Raw genomic sequence first — 25,101 nt, 5'->3', positions numbered from 1 at the left:
GAGGAATGCTGGAAGGGGACGAGGTAGGACGCAGTTCGAACTTTTCTTCCTAGGCGAACTTTGTTGGTGCTTTGCCCACAGGGGCATCTCGGCCTCGGTTGAAAATCTTGCGAGCCTCGGTGCGGTCCGTACAGTTGACCACGGTTGTCTAGTGGGACTATTCGAGTCTTAGGAATCAACAGGTTTTGGTATTAAAAGGATTTCTTGGGTAGGCCTGCTACGCTCCAGGAGCCAGTCTCAGGTAGGATGCATCTAAAAGATATACAAATAAAACTCCAGGCTTTTCCAGATGCCCCTTTTGATGTCCAACTCAAGGTCCACATTACTCGTGTCTTCAAACGTTTCAAACGTTACTCACTGGGATCGACGTCATACTCTACGTCCGTCCGGATGATGTATTTAGCCCCTTTTCGGACTCCAGTCCCTTCATGGAGCAAGGCACCATTCGCCTCTCCGTGCGGGAATATTGCAACGGCTCCCATCACCGGTCGTACCGGATATGCATTGAGGATTCCCTCTCGCGCGGCCGGCATGAAAAAGGTCGTCTCTCCACCCTCAAACTCATCGTTGAGATAAAGTAAGAAAGTATACATGGAGCTTTGCTTCTTTTCTCTCGGTGAAGAGTCGTATACATAAGTATCATCAGGGAGGATGCCGGACGGCGGCCAAGCTCCGTCGATGTGGCACCGATACTCGGCGCCAGGAACGTATCGGTACACGCGGAAACGCCGGTTGATGCCTCGGACCAGCCGCCCGTTGATCGACGGCGGCACGTAAGGGGAGATACGCGCCCAGAGGATATCATGGAAGGCGGTGTCGATAACCCAGTAGAAGTTGTGGGCGAGGATGCTAATGTCTCCATCTTCGCGGAGGGGCGCGTCGGGCAGGAAATTGACGGACTCGCCAGCGGCAATGATCGCCCTGCACTCGGCCGGGGAGAGGACATCCATGGCGAGGCCTAAGCCCGGTACGGCGGGATGTGGGTGGTATGTGATGGACTCGTTGACAGGAGATAGAGGAACGGCATTTGGGGCGGTGGTATAGAGGATCGCGTCGTGGTGGTTCGGAGGTTTGCGCAGAGAAGCGGGGGTCTTTTCTATAACGCGAATGGCGGAGGGAGATGCCGGTGCCTCTTTCAGGATTGATTTGTCGACAACTGAGGCGTAGACCTCCAGCGGTGCCGTCGACGGACGGAGATCCCAGATAGACTGGAAGGCGATTGAAGAGGTGGAGGTTGAGGTGACAGCGGTCGGACTGGTGTCGATCGGAGTGCTAACGCGGAGAATGGCATCGAGGACCGATAGGAGTTGAGTGTTCTTGTCTTTGCGATCGAACGCAGGCTGCGTCGAAAGGCCGCTGACGACATCCAAGTCTCGCACCCATCGACACAAGGCTCCGATCTTCGGCTGTTCACCTCTGATCCTCATCTCAGCGAGCAGGACCTTGGCGTCAGTATATTTTTCGTCGGCCAGAGCAGCGGTGATTCGAGCCGTCAAGTTGGCACCATCTGTTGAACGATTAGCTATGAATCAATCAATTGGGATGATCAGCGTACCAGCAGTGTTCAGACCCGTAGTGCAGGCTTGGCGGAAGTCATAAACTGCAACTCGGAGGTCCTTGCAAGCCTTGGACTTGGTCAGGCTGGGGTATTGTGCGAGCGCTGTCAGCGTTTCGATGGTAATTTCGAGTTCCTCGTCCGCAACGAGTGTCCGGAGGTGCTTGGGCTCGCCATCGGGAGGAGGCGTAAGAACAGTGGCCTTGGGAAGTTTCTGGGGAAGATCGACTTGCGCATTACGCTTGCGCTTCGCAGCCTTGGACTTGGCCATGGTAATTGAGCCTTGAAGGTGAGGAATGGAAGATTTGAGGTTCCGGGCGGGGAGAAAAGTTGGGACCCAACTATACCGTGATTATGCTCCACTTTATGATCTTTTGTACACTAATTATACCACATTTGCCACATTTGCCACAGTCCGAAAGGGGCTCAACCCCCAGTTCCCTGCCCCTCTTCTAAACTGCACCCAATCTGTATCTGATTCTACACCGTTAGTTGTCTCGTTGTTACGCTGGATGTTGAAAACTCTGTAGAAGAGCGAATGTTCTCTGCAGATTCTTAACGAAAAATATAACGATGCTAGTTATAAGTCCTCAAATCCATTTCAAATTGACATACCAAGCACATGACCTCGGCAGTGGCTTGGGAGATATATTTTCACCAGAGAGTACCTGTTTCATTCCCACCTACCACCACCGATTTTCTTTGTAGCCTAAATATTTAGCAAAGTCGACTTGCTAACTGAACCCATGTTTATTCATGTGAAGTAGGTGACTTCTAATTGAAACAGACTATCGCTGGGAAACGCTTCTGCCCCAGCGATAGTCTGTTTCAAGGGTACTTTCCGTGAAGAGGCACCAACGTGTACCGTCTTCACATAGTCCGAGATGAGCCAATTTTGGGTCACCGTGTCCCTGTTGGAAAGTTCCCGACGGGTCAAGTCTACTGTAAAGGTGACAGACTGGCCAGGCTGGATAGACAGGCGATCAAAGCTACGAAGCTGGACTGAGGCGTCATTAGGTCCACCCAACCCCACATACAGCTGGGCCACTTCATCACCAGCAACCTTGCCAGTGTTAGTCACCGTCGCGGTTACCGTATAGAGAACATCCCAAAGAGCCGGGTTCCCGCCAGGCTCGCCACTGGCAGGAAGACGAAGCTGCGAGGAGCCATCTTGGGCCCCGGCTGGAATATTGGCGGAAGTACCGTAGTTGGGGTCATCGGCGGACTTCTCCAAAGAGGTCGAATTGAGGTAAGGGTAGATAAAGTACGGCACTCGCTTGATATAATCAGGGAACAAATAGTCAGAAGTGTCATTTAGGGTCGTGCCCAGAATTGGGGCCGCCGAAGTCTTGCCCGTCGTGGCCATGTACTTCCCAGCATTGTGCTTTGTGATCTTCAGCTCCGAGTAGCTAAATTTGGTGTAGCTGAGGCCATAACCAAATTCATAAAGTGGCGTGATATCTCCCTTGTCGAAGGCTCGGTAGTCAATGAATTGACCCTCACTGAAGTCGACTTGCGGGGCACTCTCGCCGCTGTTGGGGACGTAGAGGATGTCGGTACCGTAGTTCTCGCGCGAGTAGCCAACAGTGAAAGGCAACTTGCCACCGGGTTTGACGCGACCATACAGCACGTCAGCAATGGAGATCCCGGACTCTTCTCCAGGAACGCCAGCCCAGATAATTCCTGTCACATTGGGGTTCCCGACGAAGCTATCCATCAGGACAGGACCGACGCTATGGATGATCACAATCGTATTGTTGCACTCGGAACTGACGGTCTGTATGAACTTGTCTCCATTGTTTCAGATAGTGAGATTATTGCGATCGCCAATATTGCCATCGACGTTGATGTACCCTTCACCGCTGTCGGCATTGACAAAGACGATGGCGACGGATGCCTGCGCGGCCAGCGCCTCAGCCTCACTGTAGGCATAGTCATCATATATGCCCTGGAATGAGCCATCCCCTTTTTTGTAAATCTCATTCTAATGGCAAATCCCGGAGTGATCAGGTATGGGAAATTCGCGGAACCACTACCCCATCCACATCCCAATGTTCCCATGTCACATCCACGGTCAGAACAGCCATTGGGCCCGTATGCACTAGCACCCGCGTCAGACCCGAAAACTGTGGTCAGCTTTTCTTTGCCAGTCAATGGCAGTGCTCCTTCATTTTTCAGCAAGACGGCACTTGCAGCACCAATTTCTCGAATCAAAGCTCCGTGGCCGTTGCGTACATCGACATGCTCGTTTATTACCGTGTAGCCCTCGTTGGCATAGAAATATTCGTATCCATAAGTTTCGAGAGTCCAAGAAGCGAAGTTGATAGGCACATAGCTGTCGCCCGCCCCGACATAGTACCAGACGGCCATAATCCGGATAGCCATTTCATCAACACGCCACCGGGGAACAGTGTCATTCAGTACAGCAAGGGTCAAGTTAGTGCCCCAATAAGACGTAGCAGAGTCAAAGGCGATATCACCCGGCATAGTCATATCTAGGCCGGCTAGTGCACTAGCAACGCCGGACATTTGAGCGCTCCAGTCGCTCATGACGAATCCTTAAAAGCCCAATTCAGCCTTCAGAAGCTTATTCAGGATGTAGCTGTTCTGGCATGCATAACTGTTGTTGATTTGGTTATATGAGCACATTACGGAGCCCATGCCAGCGCGAACACCATCCATCCATGGCCTGTTGCGTCAGCGTAGAATTCTCCCAATATGGCGAAAGTTAAGAGTGACCTACCAAAGGTACAGTTCATGCATTGTCACGTCATCAAGATTAGCACTATAGCTCTCATTGACCTGATATAAGAATCCATTCCCAGCGCTGCGGAAGTGCTCTTGCTCATAGCCAATAAAGTGCTTTCCACAGGCAATGACATTTTGAGATTGAATTCCGGAGATGCTCTCCGCAAACATGACTCCAGAGAGCACTGGGTCAGGGGCAAAACCTTCCCAGTTGCGTCCTCCCTCAGGTGATCGTCCCAAGGGACCAGTGACCGGGCCAAGCTGCACGGTACTGCCCTTGTGCTTGTGTTCGTACCCCATAGCTTGACCATGAGCATAGGCTAGATTGCGACTCCATGTTGCGACAACATTGACACCCATAGGGAATACCGAATTATAATCCGCTGATAAAGGTTTTAGTATATGAAATTGTGGTGTACCGGGGAGAGAGGATAGTTACTATCTCTGACCCCAACGGGAGAGTCTTGCATGCACATGCTCGGGATTCCGAGCCGGGAAACGGCTCCGTTCTGCCCGACACATCATGACAACTCCCAGCTATGTCCTTATTAGATTGACGAGATCATGATGCTAAAACAATAGACATACCCGATACCTGTTGTCAGGTTCACCTTCTCCAACAGTGTCGTCTGCTTGACAATGGCTTTAGCTTGGAAGTATGCCGCATCTCAATCTCCCAAGCCTTCCGCCCATGGCGAGGGATACCACGGAGGTGAAGTTTGATTTGACTTGGTGCCTACGGTAACTACGGGGTTAGTCGAATCAGTCGCATTGGAATACGTCGAAGAAGGCCACTGTTTCCGATTTCAGTCAGCCAGTGGTTTAAATCATCACTTTTTGCTTTCACTTACAGGAGACGTCGAGTTCCCCTCATCTAGCGGATTGGGCTGGTTGGTTTCCCCGTGAACTAAATTTAGGAAGAGCAAAAACACCGCGCCTAATTTGTACCACAAATTTTGAACTTGTATGTGAGGGAATATCTAGGAGGCAAAGTGTGTCTACTGTTCACAGGGCTATGAAGGCCTTTTTATTCCATTCACAAGTGGTCTTTACATTTGGAAAGTGATATGTCATTCGCGCAACCGCCGGTAATCTCCCGGTTCATGCCTCTAGCAACGAGTGCAAAGTCTCACTTACGGCATTTTGGTGACAAGCTGACATGTCTATATTCCACTTTAGGCTGTACGATCGATGACACTGCGTGAGGATGAAGTTTAAATCGCGATACTACCTCCCAAAGCCACTCTGCTTGATATGAATTGATCATAAGTAATGAAACAAGGAAACTTCATCATAAATGCCTAAAACACCCGCCTGGCCCATATCAAATTTTCCTTCCAGATCAAGAGGCATTGCTTCTTACTCTTCAGCGAAAGAAAATTGAGACCGAAAATGAGAAAGCCACAAGTCTTCCTTAATTTATCTTGAAGCCCCTGTTTTCTGACAGTCTTCGGTCTGCGAAAAACCGACTACCTTCCCCGCAGACGCTAGCAACCAAATTCTCAAAAAAGCTTAGCTCGACCAAGCTCCGGTCCTTGTTTACGCTAGTCTTCTGTCCCGCGATCTAGCGTCGTCTGGGCGTCGGAGATAGGATTGCCGCATTATCCGAAAGATTTATCGACGTTGAAAAGCCGAGAATTAACGCCAGTGGAACTCAATATTCCAGTTGTGGTCGAAGTTCCTTTCCTCGTTACCACGCCAGTGCACGGTCCCTTCAAGCCAAATATCACTGGAGAGAGGCCGATAACACGGCTTCCGGGTCTCTTAACCCGTCACAACATCCGCAGTAAATCCCCGAAGCCAAGAATCTGGGCGATGCATAGCGCAATCCTGCCCATTTACGGCGCGAAAAATATACTTTGGCTATCGTCCGAATGCAATTTTACTGACAAAATCAAGATGTGTGGACAAGTGGACTGATAGCCTCTATTCCGGGGAGGTGAACAAAAAGAGGAGAAAATCTTGATTAAAGCGACCGTGCGGTTATACGAATGCGACGGCGGGATGTTCAAGAAGTCCCATTCGTGACTTTCAAAGGCGAACGAAAGAGAAGTTCGTCTTTTGGCTCTTCGTTTGCCTCCACAACCTTTTCATTCGGCTCACCGAGCGCCTAATTGGCATTTTGCTTGAGAAAACGAACTCTCCCCAGGTTCCAATCCCCACGGGGTTGTGGGTCCCTGCCACCACTCCTTGTACCATTCCCCGTGCACTCGTTCCCCGGCCTGGAAAGCCAATCACAGAAACCGAACAGACAGATCCCCATATTCGCTCGAGTTGCTGCGCTGATAGATGTGCTGAGACCCTAGGATGATTTTCACCTGGTGTGTGGCCTCGCTTGCTACCCCAGATCTGGGATCAGCTGGATCGAGGAGATTCCAGATGAAGCTATTCCATTTATTTAGGCCCCCTTTCCGCCCCCTGTCAGCCCGCGCTATGGCACGAAGAACTTCCTTTCCCTGTTGACCGGTGCAACCATTCTCGAGCGTCCTGGTTTGAGGTGCATCCCGAATCCCGACCTGACTTCCTCTTCTCTCAAACTGCATGTGCGCGACATAGCCGAGTAATATAATCCACTTTCGTTGAGCCTCTGATCTTAAGTGGTGGCTCGGCTTGGCGATAGAAGGAATTTGGCACGAGTTCAATAAATAAGATTACATGACAGGCGTGAATTGCGTCGGCCAAATATCGGACAAAGGGTAACATCAAGTAGGCTCTGAGAGTAACGTTTTCAGCGCTGTTGGGCGTAAGCACTAGGCAATTTCGGAGCAAAAACCCTGGGGTAGGATTCTCCAAGCTGACGGAGGAGGCAATTCTCATAACCCAGCCAATCGATGGACTTCACTGGAAGAGAGGCTTATTCGCCATGATATTCGGAAAATGAACACATGCGCCCAACGAACGCCAAAATTTCATATACCCGTGCTTTTCTTCGGCCACAAAGGCTTGGTGGCGCTCGTTGCCCCACAAAGGCTGCGTCCGTTTCGCTTACAAGGGCGTACGGCATTTCCGATATATTATCTACCCCGATTCTAGCCAACTGCATCCCTAGCCTTCGATTTTAGCCCCATCTGGTACAGGGAACCCTGCCGTCTGAGATATCCTATAGGGCTTCGTTAGATGTGAAAATGGTGCTATGGGCACCGGGAGGACTGTTAGAGGTCTGGGCCAAGGTCCCCAGACCCCTAACCCCAGAAAGCGACCCCAGGAAGAGAAATCATACGGAGAATTTTGCCGACACAGCTACAGTATATAATGTCGCTGTTCTGCGACCGTGGAAAGCTTCCATGTTCTAGTTCAAATCCTCTTTCACAGCGTTTTCTACCCCATTGCTTCCCGCTTCCTACGATTCCAATATGGTGGCCAGCCAGTCTGTCGTTGGCCGTGCCAACGCAGAGAAGGCCCATGGTATCGTGGGTCTTCTCAAGAACCCTTTCGTTTTCTTGACCTGTTGCTTTGCCTCTCTAGGATGCATCATGTACGGGTACGACCAAGGAGTGATGGGTCCTATTCTGGTTATGGAGAATTTCCAAAATCACTTTCCGACATTTACGGGATCCACCATCCAGGGCTGGCTGGTGTCTGCTCTTGAGCTGGGTGCCTGGGCAGGTGCTCTGATCAATGGTGTTCTTGCTGACCGCATCTCACGAAAATATGCTATGATGAGTGCTGTTTGGATTTTCACTCTAGGCACTGGCCTGCAGGCCGGTGCTCAGACCCCTGCCTATTTCTTCGCCGGTCGCGTTATCGGTGGTGTGGGGATTGGTATGTTCAGCATGGTCATTCCGCTTTACCAGGCTGAGATTGCCCCTCCTGAGTTGCGAGGATCTCTGGTCTCATTGCAGCAGCTATCCATCACTATCGGCACAGCTATTGCCTTCTGGCTCGACTATGGTATGCAATACGTTGGCGGGACCACCTGTAACCCCGAAGGAATTTCGAATCCCTACCTCACCGACGGCTCCTATAATGCTGCCGTGAATAACGGCCACACCTGCCTTGGACAGAAGACTATTGCCTGGCGTCTCCCTCTGGCACTGCAAATTATACCTGCCTGGATTCTGTTCTTCGGCATGTTCTGGTTCCCATTTTCACCTCGTTGGTTGATGATGAAGCACCGCGAGGAAGATGCTCTCACTTCCCTATCTAAGCTCCGCCGTCTCCCTGCTGCCGATCCACTTGTCCGAGCTGAATTCCTTGAAATTAAGGCTGCTGTTATGTTCGACGAAGAGACCGAAAGCGAGGCTATTGGTGCTGGCGGTGCTTTGGCTCCTTGGAAGGCATTGTTTGCCCCTAATATGATGAAGCGTCTGTTTCTCGGATGCGGTACTATGATCTGCCAACAGTTCACTGGTATAAACGCAGTTTTATACTATGCGCCGCAGATCTTCGCGAGCTTCGGTTTTAGCTCCACGAAGCAAACTCTTCTTGCAACAGGTGTGACTGGCATCCTACAAATCATTTTCACCCTACCAGCTGTTCTCTACCTTGACAAGTTTGGCCGGAAGACCTTTTTGATAGTAGGCGCGATTGGCATGTTCCTATGCCATATCGTTGTCGCAACGGTTGAAGGTATATTCAAGCCGAAGTGGGACCTGAATATGGGGCTCGACCAAGGCCAAGGATGGGTTGCTATCGTTTTCATCTGGCTGTTTGCTGTTAACTTTGCCTACTCTTGGGGTATGCACGGTCCCCTCTTTTTTTCCCTCATGTTTCTTGGCTAATATCGAACTCTAGGTCCCGTGGCGTGGGTCTTGACTCAAGAGATTTTCCCGAATAGTCAACGATCTAAAGGCGTCGCGATTGTTGCTTCAACTAACTGGCTGTTCAATTTCATTATCGGTTTGACGACCAAGGATATGCTGAACACGATGAAATACGGCACATACATTTTCTTCGCCATCTTCAGTGGCCTCGGCGGTCTTTTCATCTGGTGGTTCGCCCCCGAAACCAAGGACAAGACTCTCGAGGAGCTGGATGTGTTTTTCGGTGGATCTGAGGCAAGTATTGCTGAAGCCGATCGCCTGCGTATGCAACGCATCAATGAGAGCCTTGGCCTCGCTGGTGTGGAGAACGTTGAGGATTTGAAGGTTGCAGTCACTAGCGAGCAGGTGGAGATGTGATCCAAATCCTAGGCTGCCACTCGCGATACGGAGGTAAATAATAGCGTGCGAAGATAGGCTCTCACGCCGTTGCTCAATTAGTATTATATAGGATAATGCAGGAAGCCTTTTGAGTTATAGTTCGTTTAACGGGCTGGAGATACGCATTCAGAGTCAGGTTTGATGTAGATTTTTTAAGATTTCGGGTGCATGAATCTTTCACGTGCTTGATCTATCTGAAGTTAAGATACGATGATAAGACGTATAAACTTATTTTGCACTTGGCACACTACGTTGAACAGTTGCAGAGCCCATGCGTGCCAATGCACTATCGTATCTGGATTAGCTTGTCTCAGCAGCCGGCCCCGATAGTGGAGTGACAGGCTAGACGTTGGTGCCGTCACCTAAACTATACATACCGCTTTGGTTCTTGTTTTTGAAAAATTCGATTACCTTTCAGATGCCATGAAGATAAAAGCACGTGATAGTTGATGCCCGTCGAATATAGCAAGCGGTCACCGTAATCAGTGGTATTGAAAATCCTGGTATTCTCTAATCCTTAAATCCGCAATTTATGGAGGAATGGACATGCAAACAATATAAACATAAGGAATAACACTTTTTCCGGCATCGGGGGATTTCCATGCCGACAATGCCTTTGGTGCCCAAAATGCGGCAACAAGCTCTACGGGATCTCCTATTGCGGTCGGACCGGGGAAAATTCAAGAGCACATATTCAATTCGTTATTCTCTCGGGGCCCCCACCACATCCCACGACACCAAGTGGGGTGGTCCCCATTTTTGCCAGAAGCGGCGGGTCCTAGTGCCCACGGGTGGCGGTGACCTACGTAGTAGAGCTGCTTCCGTTTAATATTTTTTTTTCCACCTGCGCACTTTCTTTCCCTTCATCTTTCTTCAATTCATTCACCTTTCACAATGGGACCCTTGAAGCTCAACAGCAAAAATCTGTCCGAAATCACCGCGGCAGCCACTGCCGCAGGCGTCGTGCCCATTGAGATCCCTACCTTCCCGCGGGGTAACGCGGTCAAGGAGGGCATCGTTCACATTGGCGTGGGTGGCTTCCACAGAGCTCATCTAGCTGTCTATGTCCACGAGCTTATGCAGAAGCATGGGGTGACCGACTATGCAATTTGTGGAGTTGGCCTGCAGCCCTTCGACGCTGCTATGCGCGACGCTTTGGGTTCGCAGGACCACCTCTACACCATTGTTGAGCGTTCCGCCCAAGGCAGTGTTGCCAAGGTTATGGGAGGCATCAATTCATACCTCTTTGCTCCTGACAACCGCGAGGCTGTTATTGCCAAGATGGCACACCCCGACACCCATATCGTGTCGCTTACTATCACCGAAAGCGGCTATTACTACAACGAGAACACCCACGAGCTACAGAGCGAGGACCCTGACATTCAGCATGACCTCAACCCTGCCAACGAACCTAAAACTACCTTCGGCTTCCTCTATCACGGCATGGCACGGCGCCACCAACAAGGGCTCAAACCCTTCACTGTCGTCTCCTGTGACAATATGCAAGGAAACGGCGCTATCACCCGCCGTATGCTTGTCTCCTTTGCCCGCCTACGTGACCCCAAGCTTGCAGAGTGGATCAACACAAACGGTCATTTCCCTAACGCTATGGTCGACCGTATTACCCCTCAAACATCCGCCGCCGATAAGGTAGGCCTCGCGAAGGACTTTGGCATTGAGGACTCCTGGCCCATTGTCACGGAACCATTTATGCAATGGGTTATTGAGGACCACTTCTGTGATGGCCGTCCACCCTTTGAGAAGGTCGGAGTGCAGATTGTCAAGAATCTTAAAAATGTGGAGGAGTTCGAGAAGCATAAGCTACGTCTGCTTAACGGTAGCCACGCTATCATTGCCTATGGCGGCCAACTTGCAGGCTACAAGTACGTCCACGAGGTCATGGAGAACCCGTTATTCAGAAAGTTTGTCTGGCAGATGATGCAGGAGGAGGTGAAGCCTACCCTCCCCGAAATCTCCGGACACGATACCGACAAGTACTGCGAGACACTTGTGGAACGTTTCTCCAACCCCCCGATCATGGACCAGTTGCCCCGTATTTGCGGCGGTGGAACTGGTAAGATTCCCCAATTTATCATGCCTACCATTGCTGAGGCTATTTGGGCCACTGGTCCTTTCCGTCGCCTATGTTTCACCGCAGCTGCTTGGTTCCACTATATCAACGGCGTTGACGACAACGGTAACAAGTTTGAGGTTCAGGACCCCATGCTTGAAGAAATTCAGACTAAGGCTCGCGCTGGCGGTACCAACCCTATGGAATTGCTTAGCATCAAGAGCCTGTTCGGTGATGACTTGCGCAACGACAAACGTTTCGTCGACACTATCACCACTGCATTGAAGGATATTTCGCGCGATGGTGTCATCAAGTCCCTTCCCAAGTACATTGACTAAGAGCCAAAGCTTCGAGTTCTTGGGATGGCAGAGTGCCTATGCCTAGTAGCGATTGTTTCTTCTTTTTTTTGAGCATGCGTCACGAAAGTGTGACTTTACGAAGGCGGAATATTAATAAAGAAAATGGCTGGAGAAAAAGCAAACATGTATATGGAAATCTGATAGATAAAAGGTTCATTAGGACTGTCGACGTATTGGACTTTAGAGTCAAAGCCGTGACAGGTGAGGTTCCTATCACTTTTGCATTTTCCCTCAAGTATTAGAAAATTTTCCATGTTCCGATCGGCTGATCGGCCAAATCGAAAAGACATTTAGAGCGGACTGTCACTTCCTTAGGTTCAGTACTAGGGGTTGTCCATCAGATGAATTTAGAAGCGTATGAATCAAGTTGCCCCTAGTGCCTTGCCGACCAGTGTTGATACTGTGGCATTGAGGACTCGTCGGATCCACGCTGTCATTCGGATCAGGAAATCGTCAGAGACGGTCCCCGGAACACACGATTAGACACCAATGCTCTGATTTTGCCCAATGATTCCGATAGCGGATGCTCATGTCAAAAACCTCCCAGATTGAATGCTGCAGTAGAAGACCCCGCGGGGTGCTAATTCAAGTGTCAGGACCCCAAGTGATACAAGGAGACACTTACTGTCAACTCCCGCTTGTGAAGTGTCGGCATGAATATCCCTCGGATGCCGGGAAAAGTGTTATTCCTTGTGTTTATGTTGTTTGCATGTCTATTCCTCTCACGTGGTTCACAAGCGAGTGACCCACCCCAAAATACCATACTAAATGCGATAAATAATAACCTTATATCTCAACAACTAAAATATAGTGTAATTTTAGGAAAACTGTCAAATTAGGATTAAATTAACCGAGACTTTTATACTAGACTTTCAATGCTCTAATTATGCAGGATTATATATATTGAGAAGAATGAACTTATGGTTGTTGAGATAAATTGTTGTTTTGGGGTGGGTCACTCACCACGTTAGAGGAATAGACATACAAACAACCTGAACACAAGGAATGACACTTCTCCCGGTATCCGAGGAATATTCATGCCGACAGAATATATCAGCCCGGTCCAGAGGTCAGGAGATCGGCATAGTAGGAGGAAACAAAGAGCAATACTAGCAGGGGCCAAGGAAAACACGGATGAAAAAGCGGCTATTGAGTGAATACAAGAGTAGTAGATGGCTAAATTTCTAAGTGTCATTGATTTTCTCTATGTCGATACGTCCATCTCCGAAACTCTTGATGTCTCTCTTTCACCTTCAAGCAATGATTCTTTTGTTCAGCACCACCCCGTAGCTACCATATCGATTCCACCCTTGATAATTAGGGCACTTATTGTCCCGCTATGTAATGAGTTTCGGTGACTTCATAATGGGGTTGTATTGATCGTAAGTCAGTACGGGGAATCCGGGGGAGCTTATGCTTTGTGGACCGTCGGCATCTCCCGATACCCCGATCACATGAGCGGGTTTGCTTGAAGACCGGCCGACGCTTATCTACGGTAATCACTTTACCTACTAACGTTAGATCTGTCCTTCCTACTTAGACACTTTCTCCACAATCAAGTATACTTGATTCGTGCCCGCATATTCTAGCTTCTTTCGTGGAGCACGATTAGTACGGGTGGGAAATCATACGTCTGTAGTTTGCTATGCGGGCTTTCGGTATCCTCTCTCGATCAAGGGAAGCCGCATGTATAGTACGATTAATTACAAATAGGACTATAATTATGGGTCCTGTCATCATTGGAGAGTGGCCATGTATGCCCCTCCCCCAAAAATTGGCTTATAAACTGTTCGCCCACCGCAACCATGTGCGCTAAATCTAAAACTAAGGAGTCACCATTCCTCGATTACAACTCGATCAAGGACACAGAGGCAGCTACGCGTACCTTCAAACCCATTTGCAATGGCTTCAAAGTCCAACGAGCTGGTGAATTCTCAGCACCATAAGCAAGAGACTGAAGAATCCACGATGGACTCGGTCGATATTAGCGCGGATGTTGTGTCGATGGAAGGGGTTGATCAAGTCTTAATGGCAAAAATGAATCTTGTCAATGATGTGTGTCACTCATTAATGCAATTCCAACGCAAATTTTGTTAACCAATACAGGCGATTGATCAAATCGGGTTTACTCCTTATCACACCAAACTATTTTTTCTCAATGGATTCGGGTGAGTTGTCTTGATCTTTCGCTTAACTGAAGAGCATACTGATGATTAAAATTAGCTATGGCGTCGACTCTCTACTGCTTTTCCTTATGAGTATCTCCGCAGACCAGGTAGTAGCACAGTACCCTCCAAAATTCACGCGAGGTGCGCAGCTGGGCTTCTATCTTGCTTTGCTAGTGGGTGCCTTGTTCTGGGGTAGCACGGCGGATATCATCGGAAGAAAATGGGCATTCAACTTTTCTCTGCTCATAAGTGCCATTTTCGCTATCACAGCGGGCGCAGCTCCAAGTTATGCCTCGTGGGCCACAATGGTGGCTATTTCGGCATTTGGCTCTGGCGGAAATCTGGTATTAGACACAACGGTTTTCCTGGAATATCTTCCCTCCAATAAACAATGGCTTCTTACTCTTCTAGCCGGATGGTGGGGAGTTGGCCAAACCGTCGCCGGCCTCATTGCATGGCCATTTATGGGTGATCATCCGTCTCAAACTCCTAATTATTCCTATATGCTAATTAAATAACAGCGGGTTATAGCTGCCCTCTTGATGGGTCGGTCCCATGTACCAATGCCAATAACATGGGATGGAGATATCTTTTCTACACTTGTGGAGCCTTGGTATTTGTCTTGAGCATGTGTCGGGTGCTAGTCATCCGATTCCACGAAACTCCAAAATTTCTTCTCTGCCAAGCTCGAGACGAGGATGTCGTGAAGACACTCCAAAATCTTGCTCACAAATACAACCGACCTTGTCCCCTTACCCTGGATCAGCTTCAGGCCCACGGCCATATTAACAGTACACATGCCAAAAATAAAGCATCTCTCGCCGAAGTGGCCGTACATGTACGAGGCCTGTTCGCTAATCGCACTATGGCTCTATCAACCTCTTTAGTTTGGCTATCATGGGCTCTCATTGGGCTAGGATATTCATTATACTATGTTTATTTACCAGAATACTTAGCATCTCGAGGGTCATCTACTGGTACAAGTTCGACCTATATCACATGGCGGAACTACGCAATCACCAATCTGTGTGCTATACCTGGCCCAATCATTGCCTCGTACTTCTGCGAATTACCCTTGTTTGGACGGAAGAGAACCATGGCAGTTGGGGCGCTCATGACAAGTAAGTAAAATCACAATATCGAAAGGCATTCGAAGCTCACGATCCAAGTGATCTTTTTTTCGGCTATACAGCTGTAAAAACAGGACAACAAAATATCGGGTTCGCCTCGGCCATCTCGGTATCGATTAACATTTATTACGCCACTCTTTACGCTTACACCGTTGAGGTTCTACCCTCTGCACATCGTGGCACTGGAAATGGCATTGCCGTTGCCTTCAATCGGTTAATGGGTATGGTGTCGGCTCTGATTGGTGCTTTTACGTCGACCTCCAGCTCAGTACCTATCTACGTGTGTGCTGCTTTATTGGGCGTTGCTGGTATCCTCGCGGCCTTTTTCCCCCTTGAGTCACGTGGGAAGAAGAGCATCTGATACAATATCAACTGTATTTAATTTTCATTGAGCATTTATCAAAGAGAGCGCATACATTTCAAACAAGTAGTTACTATAGTCAGTCTTTCAGAAAACGTCAAATGAGAAGCTCACTTCAGCCATATTTATCGTTCACCACATCTCAGCAATAAAAGCCCTGGAGCCCGACAAATGATATCAAAGGATTAGCAATCCCGACTCGATGTCATCAGATTCAAATAGGGGCTTGGCCAAATTGGTATCTTTCGGCTATCGCTTAATCTGTTTCGTTCAGATGAAGACGGACGGCACGGTCGGCCCCCGTCCGCTTCACCCCGCGTCGTTTTCGCCCCGCTTCCGTGGAAACAAAAAAGGAATATGCCCGCGTGATGGATCTAGCCTTGCGGGGATCCCTTTGCCTGGCCGAAGGGCAATCATTGCAGGCACACAAAATGTCTCTCCAAAAAGGCTATTGGTCATACCACATCATGGTGATAAGAAACTCGGTGCATAGGACACGCATTGCATAACACACACATTTCTATGTGGAATAGGAGATGAAAAGGGAAAGAATAAGAGAATAATCTTCCTCTAACATCAAGGCTCTCTTTGTAGCTCCTGGGGATGAAATATATTGTATTGCTTGTCGTTATTTCTTTAGCTATGTAAAAGTGAAAATTAGCCTGCTCAGAGTAGATCTATAGTTGAAACAATAGCCACTTTAATGCTCGCTTGAGGGGAATAAATGGCCAATAATATAAGAAAGCATAGATCACAAGTTTCCAATCTCCCATATTCCTCGATATGGATTTTCGTGATCCTGAAATTGAAAGAATGGGTCATGCGTAACATCCATGAATGACACGTCACCTGGGAATCCAGATGCCGCCCACGCCAATGGCTCCCGCTGTAGCGGTACTTCGTCTGAATCATTATTGATTGATAATGTATTTTGAATCCAAGGCCCGTGCTCTGGATTCTGAGATGGGCCTAGATTGCGCAATGTGCTGGAGTATGGGGGCAGCGCTTGACCTCCTTCTGACATATCTACCGCTGCGGCAGAACCGTGAAATATCTCAGTCTCGACCGTCAACTGATCTGGGTGAATGTTTCCAAGACTTTGCAAGAATGACGCTTCAAAAAGACCCTCGCCTGGAGGATCAAATGGGGTTTTGGTAGACTTGTGACAAAGAATGTCCCACATCAAAGCAGTGTCTATTGAGAGTGTTCTTCGGGGCAGTCGGCTATGAGTTGAATATGGGCTGACAGCAAATGCAGACTCAATAAGTCTTTGAATCTTTTGATACTGGTTTGTGTTAGAAAGATGAAGAATAGCCGTGGTTGAGGCAAACTTACGAGTGACTGGAGTCGGGACCATTTCCTCGCTAGGTCACTCAAGAACCTTGTGCAAGTGTCAAGTTTTTTCTGAGCAGATTCCCTAAGAGCTGGATCTGCAGCTCGACAGTAATAGAGGTGAATCGTGGCTGCAATCGCTACCGCGTGGCCAAGAAATGGGTCAGACAGCTGATACTCCTTATCAGCGACCATTTCAATAAGACGAACCGTCCAACTCGTATGAATAAGAGCCAACTCTGATGATGTCTTCCAGAAAGTGTTTGGGACCGCGAGCTGGGCAGATTGCTGAGGTCGCCAAGAGTAGAGAAAAGGGTGATTGAGGACGCTGTGGACAGCATGATAGGTGAACTGGAGATACAGCCAGGGACTCCAGTACCCACGGTCGCGATTCAATTCCGCGCGAGATTGCTCTTGAAATCTGACTGAGTCATATCGATGGGCTGTGGGGAAGTTAGTTTCGGTATCCATCAGGTGAGCTCCAATGATAGAATAGCCAGAGTCTATTGACCATGGCGGCGTCATATCTCCACTGGCACAATGCGAGACATAATGCTGCACCTCACTCCATAGAGTCGATAACTGCACCATGTAAACCCAGATCCCACTTCTAGATGTGAAGGCACCATTTTCTTGTGGGGTCTGGGGTGGCTTCAGTCCCATTTCCCGCGAAGAATCAGTGATAGCAGCCAGGTACTTCGGCCTATGAATGTCTCGCAGCATATTCAACTGCATACTGTGCGGTGCGTACTGCTGGTTGAGAAGATGAATGCTCCAAAATACCCTTCGCCGTTCTTCTAACTCCGGGGTAAATTTGCCCTCGTGCAATTCAATGTCGATCCCTGCGCACTTTGCAAGATTAGTAGCAAGACCAATATGAAGCCTTGCGAGATGAGTGTCATTGGCTGGAGACATTGTTAGAAACTTCTGGAAATGCCACTCATCAATCCAAAAGGACTCTCACCGATATATTCAGCCATTGCAATCAAGCAGAAGCTTTGCAAAGTCGAGATGTTTACTTTGCCTTGAGCTATACGGAACATGGCATAGCTGCGAGCAGCCTCGGCATATTGCCGGCACATTTGGTCTGTCCTTCCTTCGAGCGAAGGACTGTCTGAGTAACATAGGGAGAGACTGAGTATGCCGAATATCACCTCCTTGCGGCAGTTCTCTGGAACAGCTAAGTCTTCTGGGTCAAATAACCACAAAGGTTGCTTGTGGCAGTACTGAAAGTAGAGTGCAATACCCTCGGTCACAATGTGTTTTGGTGGCATTGCAACAGGCAGCCCATGATCACCTTGGAGCGCTGTCTCATCACTAGGCATTCTTCGTACAAGGGGTGTCTCTTGGAAGTCACTCGAATCTAATGTGTTCTCACGGCTATGAAGCCCACGAGAACGTGACTTTGGAGTGCCAACTTGATGAAAGGTCCTGTTACAGTCAGCAATGTAGCCTGAATTAAGAAATACAGCGTTTCTCACGTTGGGTCTTCAAGCATCAATTCCATTTTCTCCTCCAATTGCTGCAATCTGTCTTCCTGATTTGAATTAGCGCTTTCCATCCGTATCTTCTAAGATAAACCGTACCAGGACCCGATCGCCCTCGAGGGATCTTTCTAAGGCCTCGTAGCTTCTGCTATACTGGCAGCTTTGTTGCAGACGAGTACACGTTGAACATGCTGGACGCTCTCCAGGACATCGCGTCTTCTTCCGCCTGCAGGGAATTAGTAAAGAGTGAATGGAGGCATGGCGATCGTGGCTCTCACTCACCGACAGTTCTCACAGGCCTGATGGGATCTCTTACTGACACGATTATTCATAACGAGTACTGATAGAACAAATGATCGAGAAAATAAATGGTTGGCTGGTTTGGCAAGCCTTTTGAGGACGCGCGGGGTTATCGGGTTACGAGCCGTGAATTGTTCCTCGCCCGATAACACACGGATACGATCCACCCGCATCCACGGTTGGACCCACGCAAGGAAACTATACCGATAAGCGGAAAATGATGACATAACTCAGTGAATTATAGGGTTCCTGACATGACAAGTACGTGGCGGTAAAAATAATTTTATAATCGAACAGCCTGGCCTTTTCGAGCTGTATTATTTTGAAAGCTGGACCAAGAGGGTCCCTCCTAGAGCTCAATTCCGTGCCCTCTCCATCAAAACAAAGATTAATCTTGAGCCTGTAATATTGAGATTAATCAATCTGAAAACAACGAGTAGCTAGCTAAGGATATCAAAGACAAAAGTACTGTAGAACCATCGATGTTACCATTCCAGTTCGCCGGAGCCTTCCCCGGAGCATGCCAATCCTGAGCAAAAAGCCATATCCTCTGCCGTAGCGTCACCAGCCGACTGTTGCCGGGCTGGCCAAATCTCCTTGCTCTCTTTTCGTTCCTCGTCGCGATGGCTCTTCAGCAAATTTCGGACAGTGTTCTGGAAGAAAAGTGGAGCGCTCTCCAGACGAGGGTGAAGTTGGCCATTAACAAAGACACCGGCATTCAGATTCTTTTGAGCAGCGTTGCAAAGATGCTTGTCCTCGTCGAGAACTCTCTTGAAGAATGAATCAATATACTCGAAGTCGTTGTCCGAGGCCTCATTGTGCCGGTAGACCTCGTATTCCATGGAGCAGGTTCCTGCAGAAGTTGGGACGCATCGCATCATGTAGAAGAAATGGGGTCTGAAAGGCCAACACTTGTCAGAAAATGATAGTTGAAGGAGAAGATCTGGATTTGTAGTAACTCACGAAACCGTCATGCAAGCATTCGGAAAGTAATATGTACTTGCATTTTGGATATCATCATCCACTTTGTCCTCCTTTGGTCGAGAATAGTGTTGAATATGCCCAGGGGTAGAAATTGTATAATAATACGACAGATCGGCCAAATTCGCCACGTCAGGATGTGCAACGGTGCAGTGATAGCATTCGTTGTAGTTGTCGGCAAGTGTTTTCCAGTTATAGTTGCCATTCATCTGCCAGGTATGGTCGAATTTGTACTGGCTGAAGTCAAATTGCTTGAACCGCTCTTGTGTGTCGACACCCTTGAAGTCTTCTTCCCAGGAGACAGGATTTGGTGATGAGTCAAGATTGACCCAAATGAAACCCAAATCATCAGTATGCACATTAACAGGAAACAGGCTCTGGTTCTCCTTCTTAAATCCTGGGACGTCGTCGAACTTTGGGGCCTTGGCTAGTTTTCCGTTGAGACCATACGACCACCCGTGATATTTGCAAGAAAGAATTTTCGCATTGCCCTGATCCTCCGATATGAGAGGGAAAGCACGATGACGGCAGATATTGTGGAATCCGTTCAGGTTACCTTGTCGGTCAAGGCACAGCACAAAGGAGAATCCTGCTTCCTCAAATCGAAGAAAGTCGCCGGGCTTTGTGAAGCGCAGCTTGTGGGTAATTAGGATCCATTTCTTAGAGAAGATGGCTCGTCGCTCCAGCTCGTACATTTCTGGAGCACGATACCAGGAAGCTGGAAGAGCTTTTGGCGGTTCATCTGGCACCCTTGTATTTGGGACGGGCTTGTTGTAGCCAAACAGAGACGCTACTGCTGCAGCCATGGTGAATATTTGTGATTTGTACACGGCTCAAGATGGAAGTTGACAATTCTTGTGGTACCCGCCAATGACACGATATTTACGCATTTCATTTTCTGGTCCATTTCCGCTCCATTTAAACCCTCGGACCGAAGTGAGTTGAAGACCGCCGATCACGCGACAACATACTGAAAAGGCGACAAGTGGCCTGGAATTCATAGATTACATTGAATCGGAATCGTACCGGCGGCCAAATCGCCGTGTTATTGTGACCGTGGATATCTCCGTTGGCTGGCGGAGTCAGTGCGTGTGACGATATTTAGTCACAGCTGCGGAGCTTACAACGCTAGTGCGGCCCGGCGCCGTCCAGGCCGATCACGTGGACACGATCTACCGAACATGGTATTTGGGTACCCAATCACTGTTATCAGAAACTCGAAGAACAGCTACTTTTGTAAAATAAACATGCAAATGATACAAAAATCAAGAAAGAAAGCTTTACCGGCTTCCTAGAAGTATTCATGGCAATACCATTTCGCGTTGTTTCGACCTCTCCTGTGGGCCCTTAATGTTCTATTGTATTGAAGAGAAAGTCCGAGAAAACAAGATCTCATTGAAGTGTTCAAACTTATTCTGAAAACCAAATTGTACAAGATGGACTCAGAATAAACAGCCGTGTATTTTTCTTAGGCTTTTTGAAAGGAAGCTTACCTACTTGTTTGCCCGCTCAACGTATATATCTATGGGACGCGCAATTGCATATGGCCTTGCCCATATGTCCATCACGCAGAGGTCACCTCCTTTCATAATCCCACAGTCAGGCTATCTCGAAGTTTTATTTCTCGGGCACGACAATACACGTAAGCATTAGGTACGGATCCTTGCAAAACAACGCCCCCAATCCAGTTTTATTGCCAGATATCGCCGGGCCCCGTGAGTATTCCACAGCTGCCAACCCAATATCCTCCTAAGTATTTACAAAGATCCAGGGTCGACTCTAGGCCGGAGTGACATTGATATCTGCTCTTGGCCTTCGCTACAGCCGGGCCCACGAGACGGAACTTATCGATAATTGTACCCACGCGGAACGGTCCGGTCATGTGCACGCTGAACGAGAAGTATGGGAGTGCACTATCTTTGATGTACGGTCTACGTCCGACTGGCTAACAGACCTGAGGTATGTGTGGCAGTTTATTCACAGGTTTTCTCACTTATAAAAATCTTCATAGTCATTTTCAGGCCTCGGAAGCAACCTTGCGGACAACAACGACCAATACCCATCCGCCATTCTGCCCTACTCTCACGTCAAGTACTTCATAGCAAAGCACCATGGGTTCAATCGAAACATCCGACAATGCTTCGAAATTCATCTTGACAGCAGAAGCCTTGAACGAGGCGCTGCCTAAAATGCATGTGTCCACAAGAGCAATTCATGCCGATGACTTTGTCAGTTCTCATCGTGCTATCGCTCCTGGAATGCATACAGCGGTCAACTTCCGCTACGCACGCGACCCAGAAAATCTTGTGCCGGAGGAAAATAAAGACGTAAGTCCTTTGAAGGTTGATGTGGTTTTCCAAACACCCAGACTAATGAGGTGCAACAGCCGAACGCCCCTTATGACTCTCACGTATACTCTCGCTACACGGCACCGAATACAAATCGCTTGGAGGTCCTGCTTAAGAATATCATGGGTGGAGAAGTGATCACTTACTCGACCGGACTATCTTCTTTCCACGCTATGGTCGTTCTCCTCAACCCCAAAAAAGTATTCATTGGAGATGGATACCACGGATGCCATGGAGTTCTGGACATCATACACCGATTGACAGGAGTTCAGAAGCTGGACCTGACAGATGTTGATCAAGCTGGACCCGGCGATATGATCCACGTTGAAACCCCTCTTAACCCCACTGGCGAAGCCCGCAACCTTGCCTATTATCGAGCAAAGGCGACTGAAAAGGGAGCCTACCTGACTGTGGACGCTACTTTCGCACCGCCCCCGCTGCAAAACCCTCTGAATCTTGGAGCCGATATTGTGATGCACAGTGGAACGAAATACGTTGGGGGTCACTCCGACATGCTTTGCGGTATCCTGGTCATCCGCTCAGACCATGTTGAGAAAGGATGGCTGAAGACGCTCCATAAAGATCGCCAATACATTGGCAGTGTCATGGGAAGCTTTGAGGGCTGGTTGGGAATCCGCTCCATTCGTACTATGCAGCTTCGAGTGGCCCGGCAGGCACAAACGGCAGAGAGACTGGCTGCGTGGTTACACGAGGAGCTGAAAGACCCCCAGTCTCCAGTTGCAAAGGTTCTGATTGATGTTAAGCATGCCTCTCTGCAAGAAGACGATTTGAAGGACGGATGGCTCCGCAAGCAAATGCCTGGAGGCTTTGGTCCCGTCTTTTCCATGTGGGCCAAGAATCCGGACCATGCTCGTCGACTGCCTACCAGAATGTTTGTTTTCCAACATGCCACTAGCCTGGGGGGCGTGGAGAGCCTGATGGAATGGCGTACAATGAGCGAAGCAGGCTGCGATAAGAGGCTCTTGAGAGTCAGTTGTGGAATCGAGGAGTTTGATGATTTGAAGACCGATATTATTCAAGGGTTGGAGTCGATCCTGAGGGATTCCGATTAAGATCCCTGCCTTCAAACTACACCCTAGGGATGATCCCCTCACATCAGCTGAAATAGCTAGCTATTATTTCTACACATGAATTTAATTCGATCACTAAAACCTCAATACAATGTAGCGTTTCAGCTGACGATGTAAACCCAGATTCCCTAGATGTCGAGGGCATGATACCCTAAGAGTGTAACTTGAGCAACTCTACAGGGCTGCTGACAAGGTTAAGGACACGATTCAAGTTGACAATTGTTGCAGTCACACATCGAGGTTCTCTACGAGCCTATTGTGATAAAGACAAAGTCTTCGCTATCGTTTCAGAATGTTAGCAGCTACAATTAGAAGTAACGGGAGTTGCAAGGGTGAATAACTCAACGCCATGATGGAGATTTGCTTGCAAAATGTTAATTCCGAGACTATCACACATTTACATGACAGACAGTGAGCACACTGGCCGAAGAATAGGGTTTGAACAGACAGTCTGGATGGTTGATCAAGTGACCGGCCTTGTTGCGGGGACGGGGAAATTACCGGTCATCTGAGCGTATCTAGTGCAACGTGGGGGTGACTGACGGATCAACGCCGACTTTGCATGCACCTATGCAATAAGGCGGGATCCACTTGACCTCTGCTGTCATCTAGCCGATTCCTAATTTCACTTTTGATATTCAATCAATACGTGGCGAGTCACTTTATCGCTGGTGTATAGAAGTCACGTGGACGGACCGACGCCTATGGTAACATGGTCGAGGAAGGGGTGTGCAAACTCATAAAGTCGGGGCAGTATTCGGATAAAGTATCTCATATTGATCAACCCATTTCATTTTGGACAGGCTGGAAAATATGGATCAATACGACGTCGCAGTTGTGGGACTTGGTGTCCTTGGAAGCGGAGCGGCATACTACGCCGCCAAAAAGGGCGCCAAAGTGATTGCATTCGAGCAGTTCGAGCTTGGTCATGTACGCGGAGCTTCCCACGATACTTCTCGCATTGTTCGAACCTCCAACTTTGCTCCCGAATATGTCGCTCTTGCCAAATCTGCTTACAAGGACTGGGCCCAACTAGAACGGGATTCGGGCTACAAGATGCTGACAGTCACTGGCGGCGTAGTATTCTTCGACCCGGATTCACCAGTTCCAGCCAGTGACTTCACCAAGAGCCTGGATGATCAGAGTATTCCATATGAGCTGCTTAACTCCCAAGAAGTGAAGCGGCGATGGCCCCAGTTTGATATTCCCGAAAATGTCTCCACCGTGTTCACGGCCGATTCAGGCATCGCCCATGCTGCGAAGACAGTCAGCACATTACAAGCTATGGCACGCTCCCATGGTGCTATTTTGAAGGATAATACGCCTGTCGATCGTGTCACGCCCCAGGCTTCAGGTGGAGTTATAATCGAAACACCCAAGGGTCGATTCAAGGCCGCCAAGGTCGTTCTTGCAACTGACGCTTGGATTAACAAACTCCTCGCTCCCCTATCCGTCCATATCCCGGTGTCTGTTATGCAAGAGCAAGTCACATACTACAAACCCACCGACGCGGCTGCCTTTGAAACTGATCGTTTCCCTGTTTGGATCTGGCAAGGCGCGAATTGCTATTACGGATTCCCCTGCTACGGTGAACCGACCATCAAGGCCGGACGTGATTACTCGAACAACTTCATGACACCCGAGCAACGTACATTTGTACATTCACCCCCACTGCTCGAGGAGCTGACATCCTTTATGAAGGGCTTTATTCCTGATGAGGAGCGTCAGCCCCTGCGCACAATCACTTGCCAGTACACGATCACTCCCGATCGACAATTTATCATCAGCCCGTTGGACAACCATCCTGATATCATCGTTGGCCTGGGCGCTGCGCATGCTTTCAAGTTTGCTCCTGCCTTTGGTCGGGCGCTGGCAGAGCTCGCAGTGGATGGCCATACCACCGAGGATATTTCAAAGTGGGGAATTCCAAAGGCTGCTACTCTGAACAGCAAGCTTTGATATAACGGGTTTGTTTGTTAAACAATTTTTTATACGGCAGCGAAATCTTTCAAAATTCAAAGATATTGTT

The 25,101-nt window shown here is 48.7% G+C and overlaps 10 protein-coding genes across 10 annotated transcripts; 5 read left to right on the top strand and 5 right to left on the bottom strand.

Annotated features, from left to right (window-relative positions):
* Positions 1-350: 350 nt before the first annotated feature.
* N7443_006201 (prolyl hydroxylase family protein) lies at positions 351-1,826 on the bottom strand (the record flags this gene model as incomplete). The annotated part of the gene is made up of 2 exons (XM_056886257.1): positions 351-1,507; positions 1,556-1,826. 2 exons carry the CDS (start codon positions 1,824-1,826, stop codon positions 351-353), a joined length of 1,428 nt encoding a protein of 475 aa, XP_056741705.1.
* A 483-nt stretch (positions 1,827-2,309) lies between these two features.
* N7443_006200 (glycoside hydrolase family 3 C-terminal domain-containing protein) lies at positions 2,310-4,084 on the bottom strand (the record flags this gene model as incomplete). Its single annotated transcript, XM_056886256.1, has 3 exons — positions 2,310-3,332; positions 3,399-3,520; positions 3,601-4,084. The coding sequence occupies 3 exons, from the start codon at positions 4,082-4,084 to the stop codon at positions 2,310-2,312; spliced, it is 1,629 nt and encodes a 542-aa protein (XP_056741704.1).
* A 30-nt stretch (positions 4,085-4,114) lies between these two features.
* N7443_006199 (uncharacterized protein) lies at positions 4,115-4,779 on the bottom strand (the record flags this gene model as incomplete). The annotated part of the gene is made up of 3 exons (XM_056886255.1): positions 4,115-4,244; positions 4,299-4,686; positions 4,743-4,779. 3 exons carry the CDS (start codon positions 4,777-4,779, stop codon positions 4,115-4,117), a joined length of 555 nt encoding a protein of 184 aa, XP_056741703.1.
* Positions 4,780-7,656: 2,877 nt separating this feature from the next.
* On the top strand, positions 7,657-9,423 carry N7443_006198 (sugar porter family MFS transporter; the record flags this gene model as incomplete). The annotated part of the gene is made up of 2 exons (XM_056886254.1): positions 7,657-8,980; positions 9,038-9,423. 2 exons carry the CDS (start codon positions 7,657-7,659, stop codon positions 9,421-9,423), a joined length of 1,710 nt encoding a protein of 569 aa, XP_056741702.1.
* Positions 9,424-10,338: 915 nt separating this feature from the next.
* On the top strand, positions 10,339-11,853 carry N7443_006197 (mannitol dehydrogenase family protein; the record flags this gene model as incomplete). The annotated part of the gene is made up of 1 exon (XM_056886253.1): positions 10,339-11,853. The coding sequence occupies one exon, from the start codon at positions 10,339-10,341 to the stop codon at positions 11,851-11,853; it is 1,515 nt and encodes a 504-aa protein (XP_056741701.1).
* Positions 11,854-13,776: 1,923 nt separating this feature from the next.
* Positions 13,777-15,533, top strand: N7443_006196 (MFS transporter; the record flags this gene model as incomplete). Its single annotated transcript, XM_056886252.1, has 5 exons — positions 13,777-13,929; positions 13,981-14,042; positions 14,098-14,510; positions 14,564-15,163; positions 15,235-15,533. The coding sequence occupies 5 exons, from the start codon at positions 13,777-13,779 to the stop codon at positions 15,531-15,533; spliced, it is 1,527 nt and encodes a 508-aa protein (XP_056741700.1).
* Positions 15,534-19,137: 3,604 nt separating this feature from the next.
* Positions 19,138-19,530, bottom strand: N7443_006195 (RHO alpha subunit C-terminal catalytic domain-containing protein; the record flags this gene model as incomplete). Its single annotated transcript, XM_056886251.1, has 1 exon — positions 19,138-19,530. One exon carries the CDS (start codon positions 19,528-19,530, stop codon positions 19,138-19,140), a length of 393 nt encoding a protein of 130 aa, XP_056741699.1.
* An 81-nt stretch (positions 19,531-19,611) lies between these two features.
* N7443_006194 (iron-sulfur cluster-binding protein, rieske family domain protein) lies at positions 19,612-20,439 on the bottom strand (the record flags this gene model as incomplete). The annotated part of the gene is made up of 1 exon (XM_056886250.1): positions 19,612-20,439. The coding sequence occupies one exon, from the start codon at positions 20,437-20,439 to the stop codon at positions 19,612-19,614; it is 828 nt and encodes a 275-aa protein (XP_056741698.1).
* A 1,305-nt stretch (positions 20,440-21,744) lies between these two features.
* Positions 21,745-23,054, top strand: N7443_006193 (cystathionine beta-lyase; the record flags this gene model as incomplete). Its single annotated transcript, XM_056886249.1, has 2 exons — positions 21,745-21,960; positions 22,020-23,054. The coding sequence occupies 2 exons, from the start codon at positions 21,745-21,747 to the stop codon at positions 23,052-23,054; spliced, it is 1,251 nt and encodes a 416-aa protein (XP_056741697.1).
* Positions 23,055-23,885: 831 nt separating this feature from the next.
* N7443_006192 (putative sarcosine oxidase) lies at positions 23,886-25,031 on the top strand (the record flags this gene model as incomplete). The annotated part of the gene is made up of 1 exon (XM_056886248.1): positions 23,886-25,031. One exon carries the CDS (start codon positions 23,886-23,888, stop codon positions 25,029-25,031), a length of 1,146 nt encoding a protein of 381 aa, XP_056741696.1.
* Between the last annotated feature and the right edge of the window lie 70 nt (positions 25,032-25,101).

Source organism: Penicillium atrosanguineum, assembly GCF_028827265.1.
Source record: "Penicillium atrosanguineum strain IBT 20685 chromosome Unknown utg000004l_segment0_segment0, whole genome shotgun sequence".
Lineage (NCBI taxonomy): Eukaryota > Fungi > Ascomycota > Eurotiomycetes > Eurotiales > Aspergillaceae > Penicillium > Penicillium atrosanguineum.
Note: the sequence above shows the minus strand (reverse complement) of the source record. Positions and strands in the feature narration are given on the sequence as shown.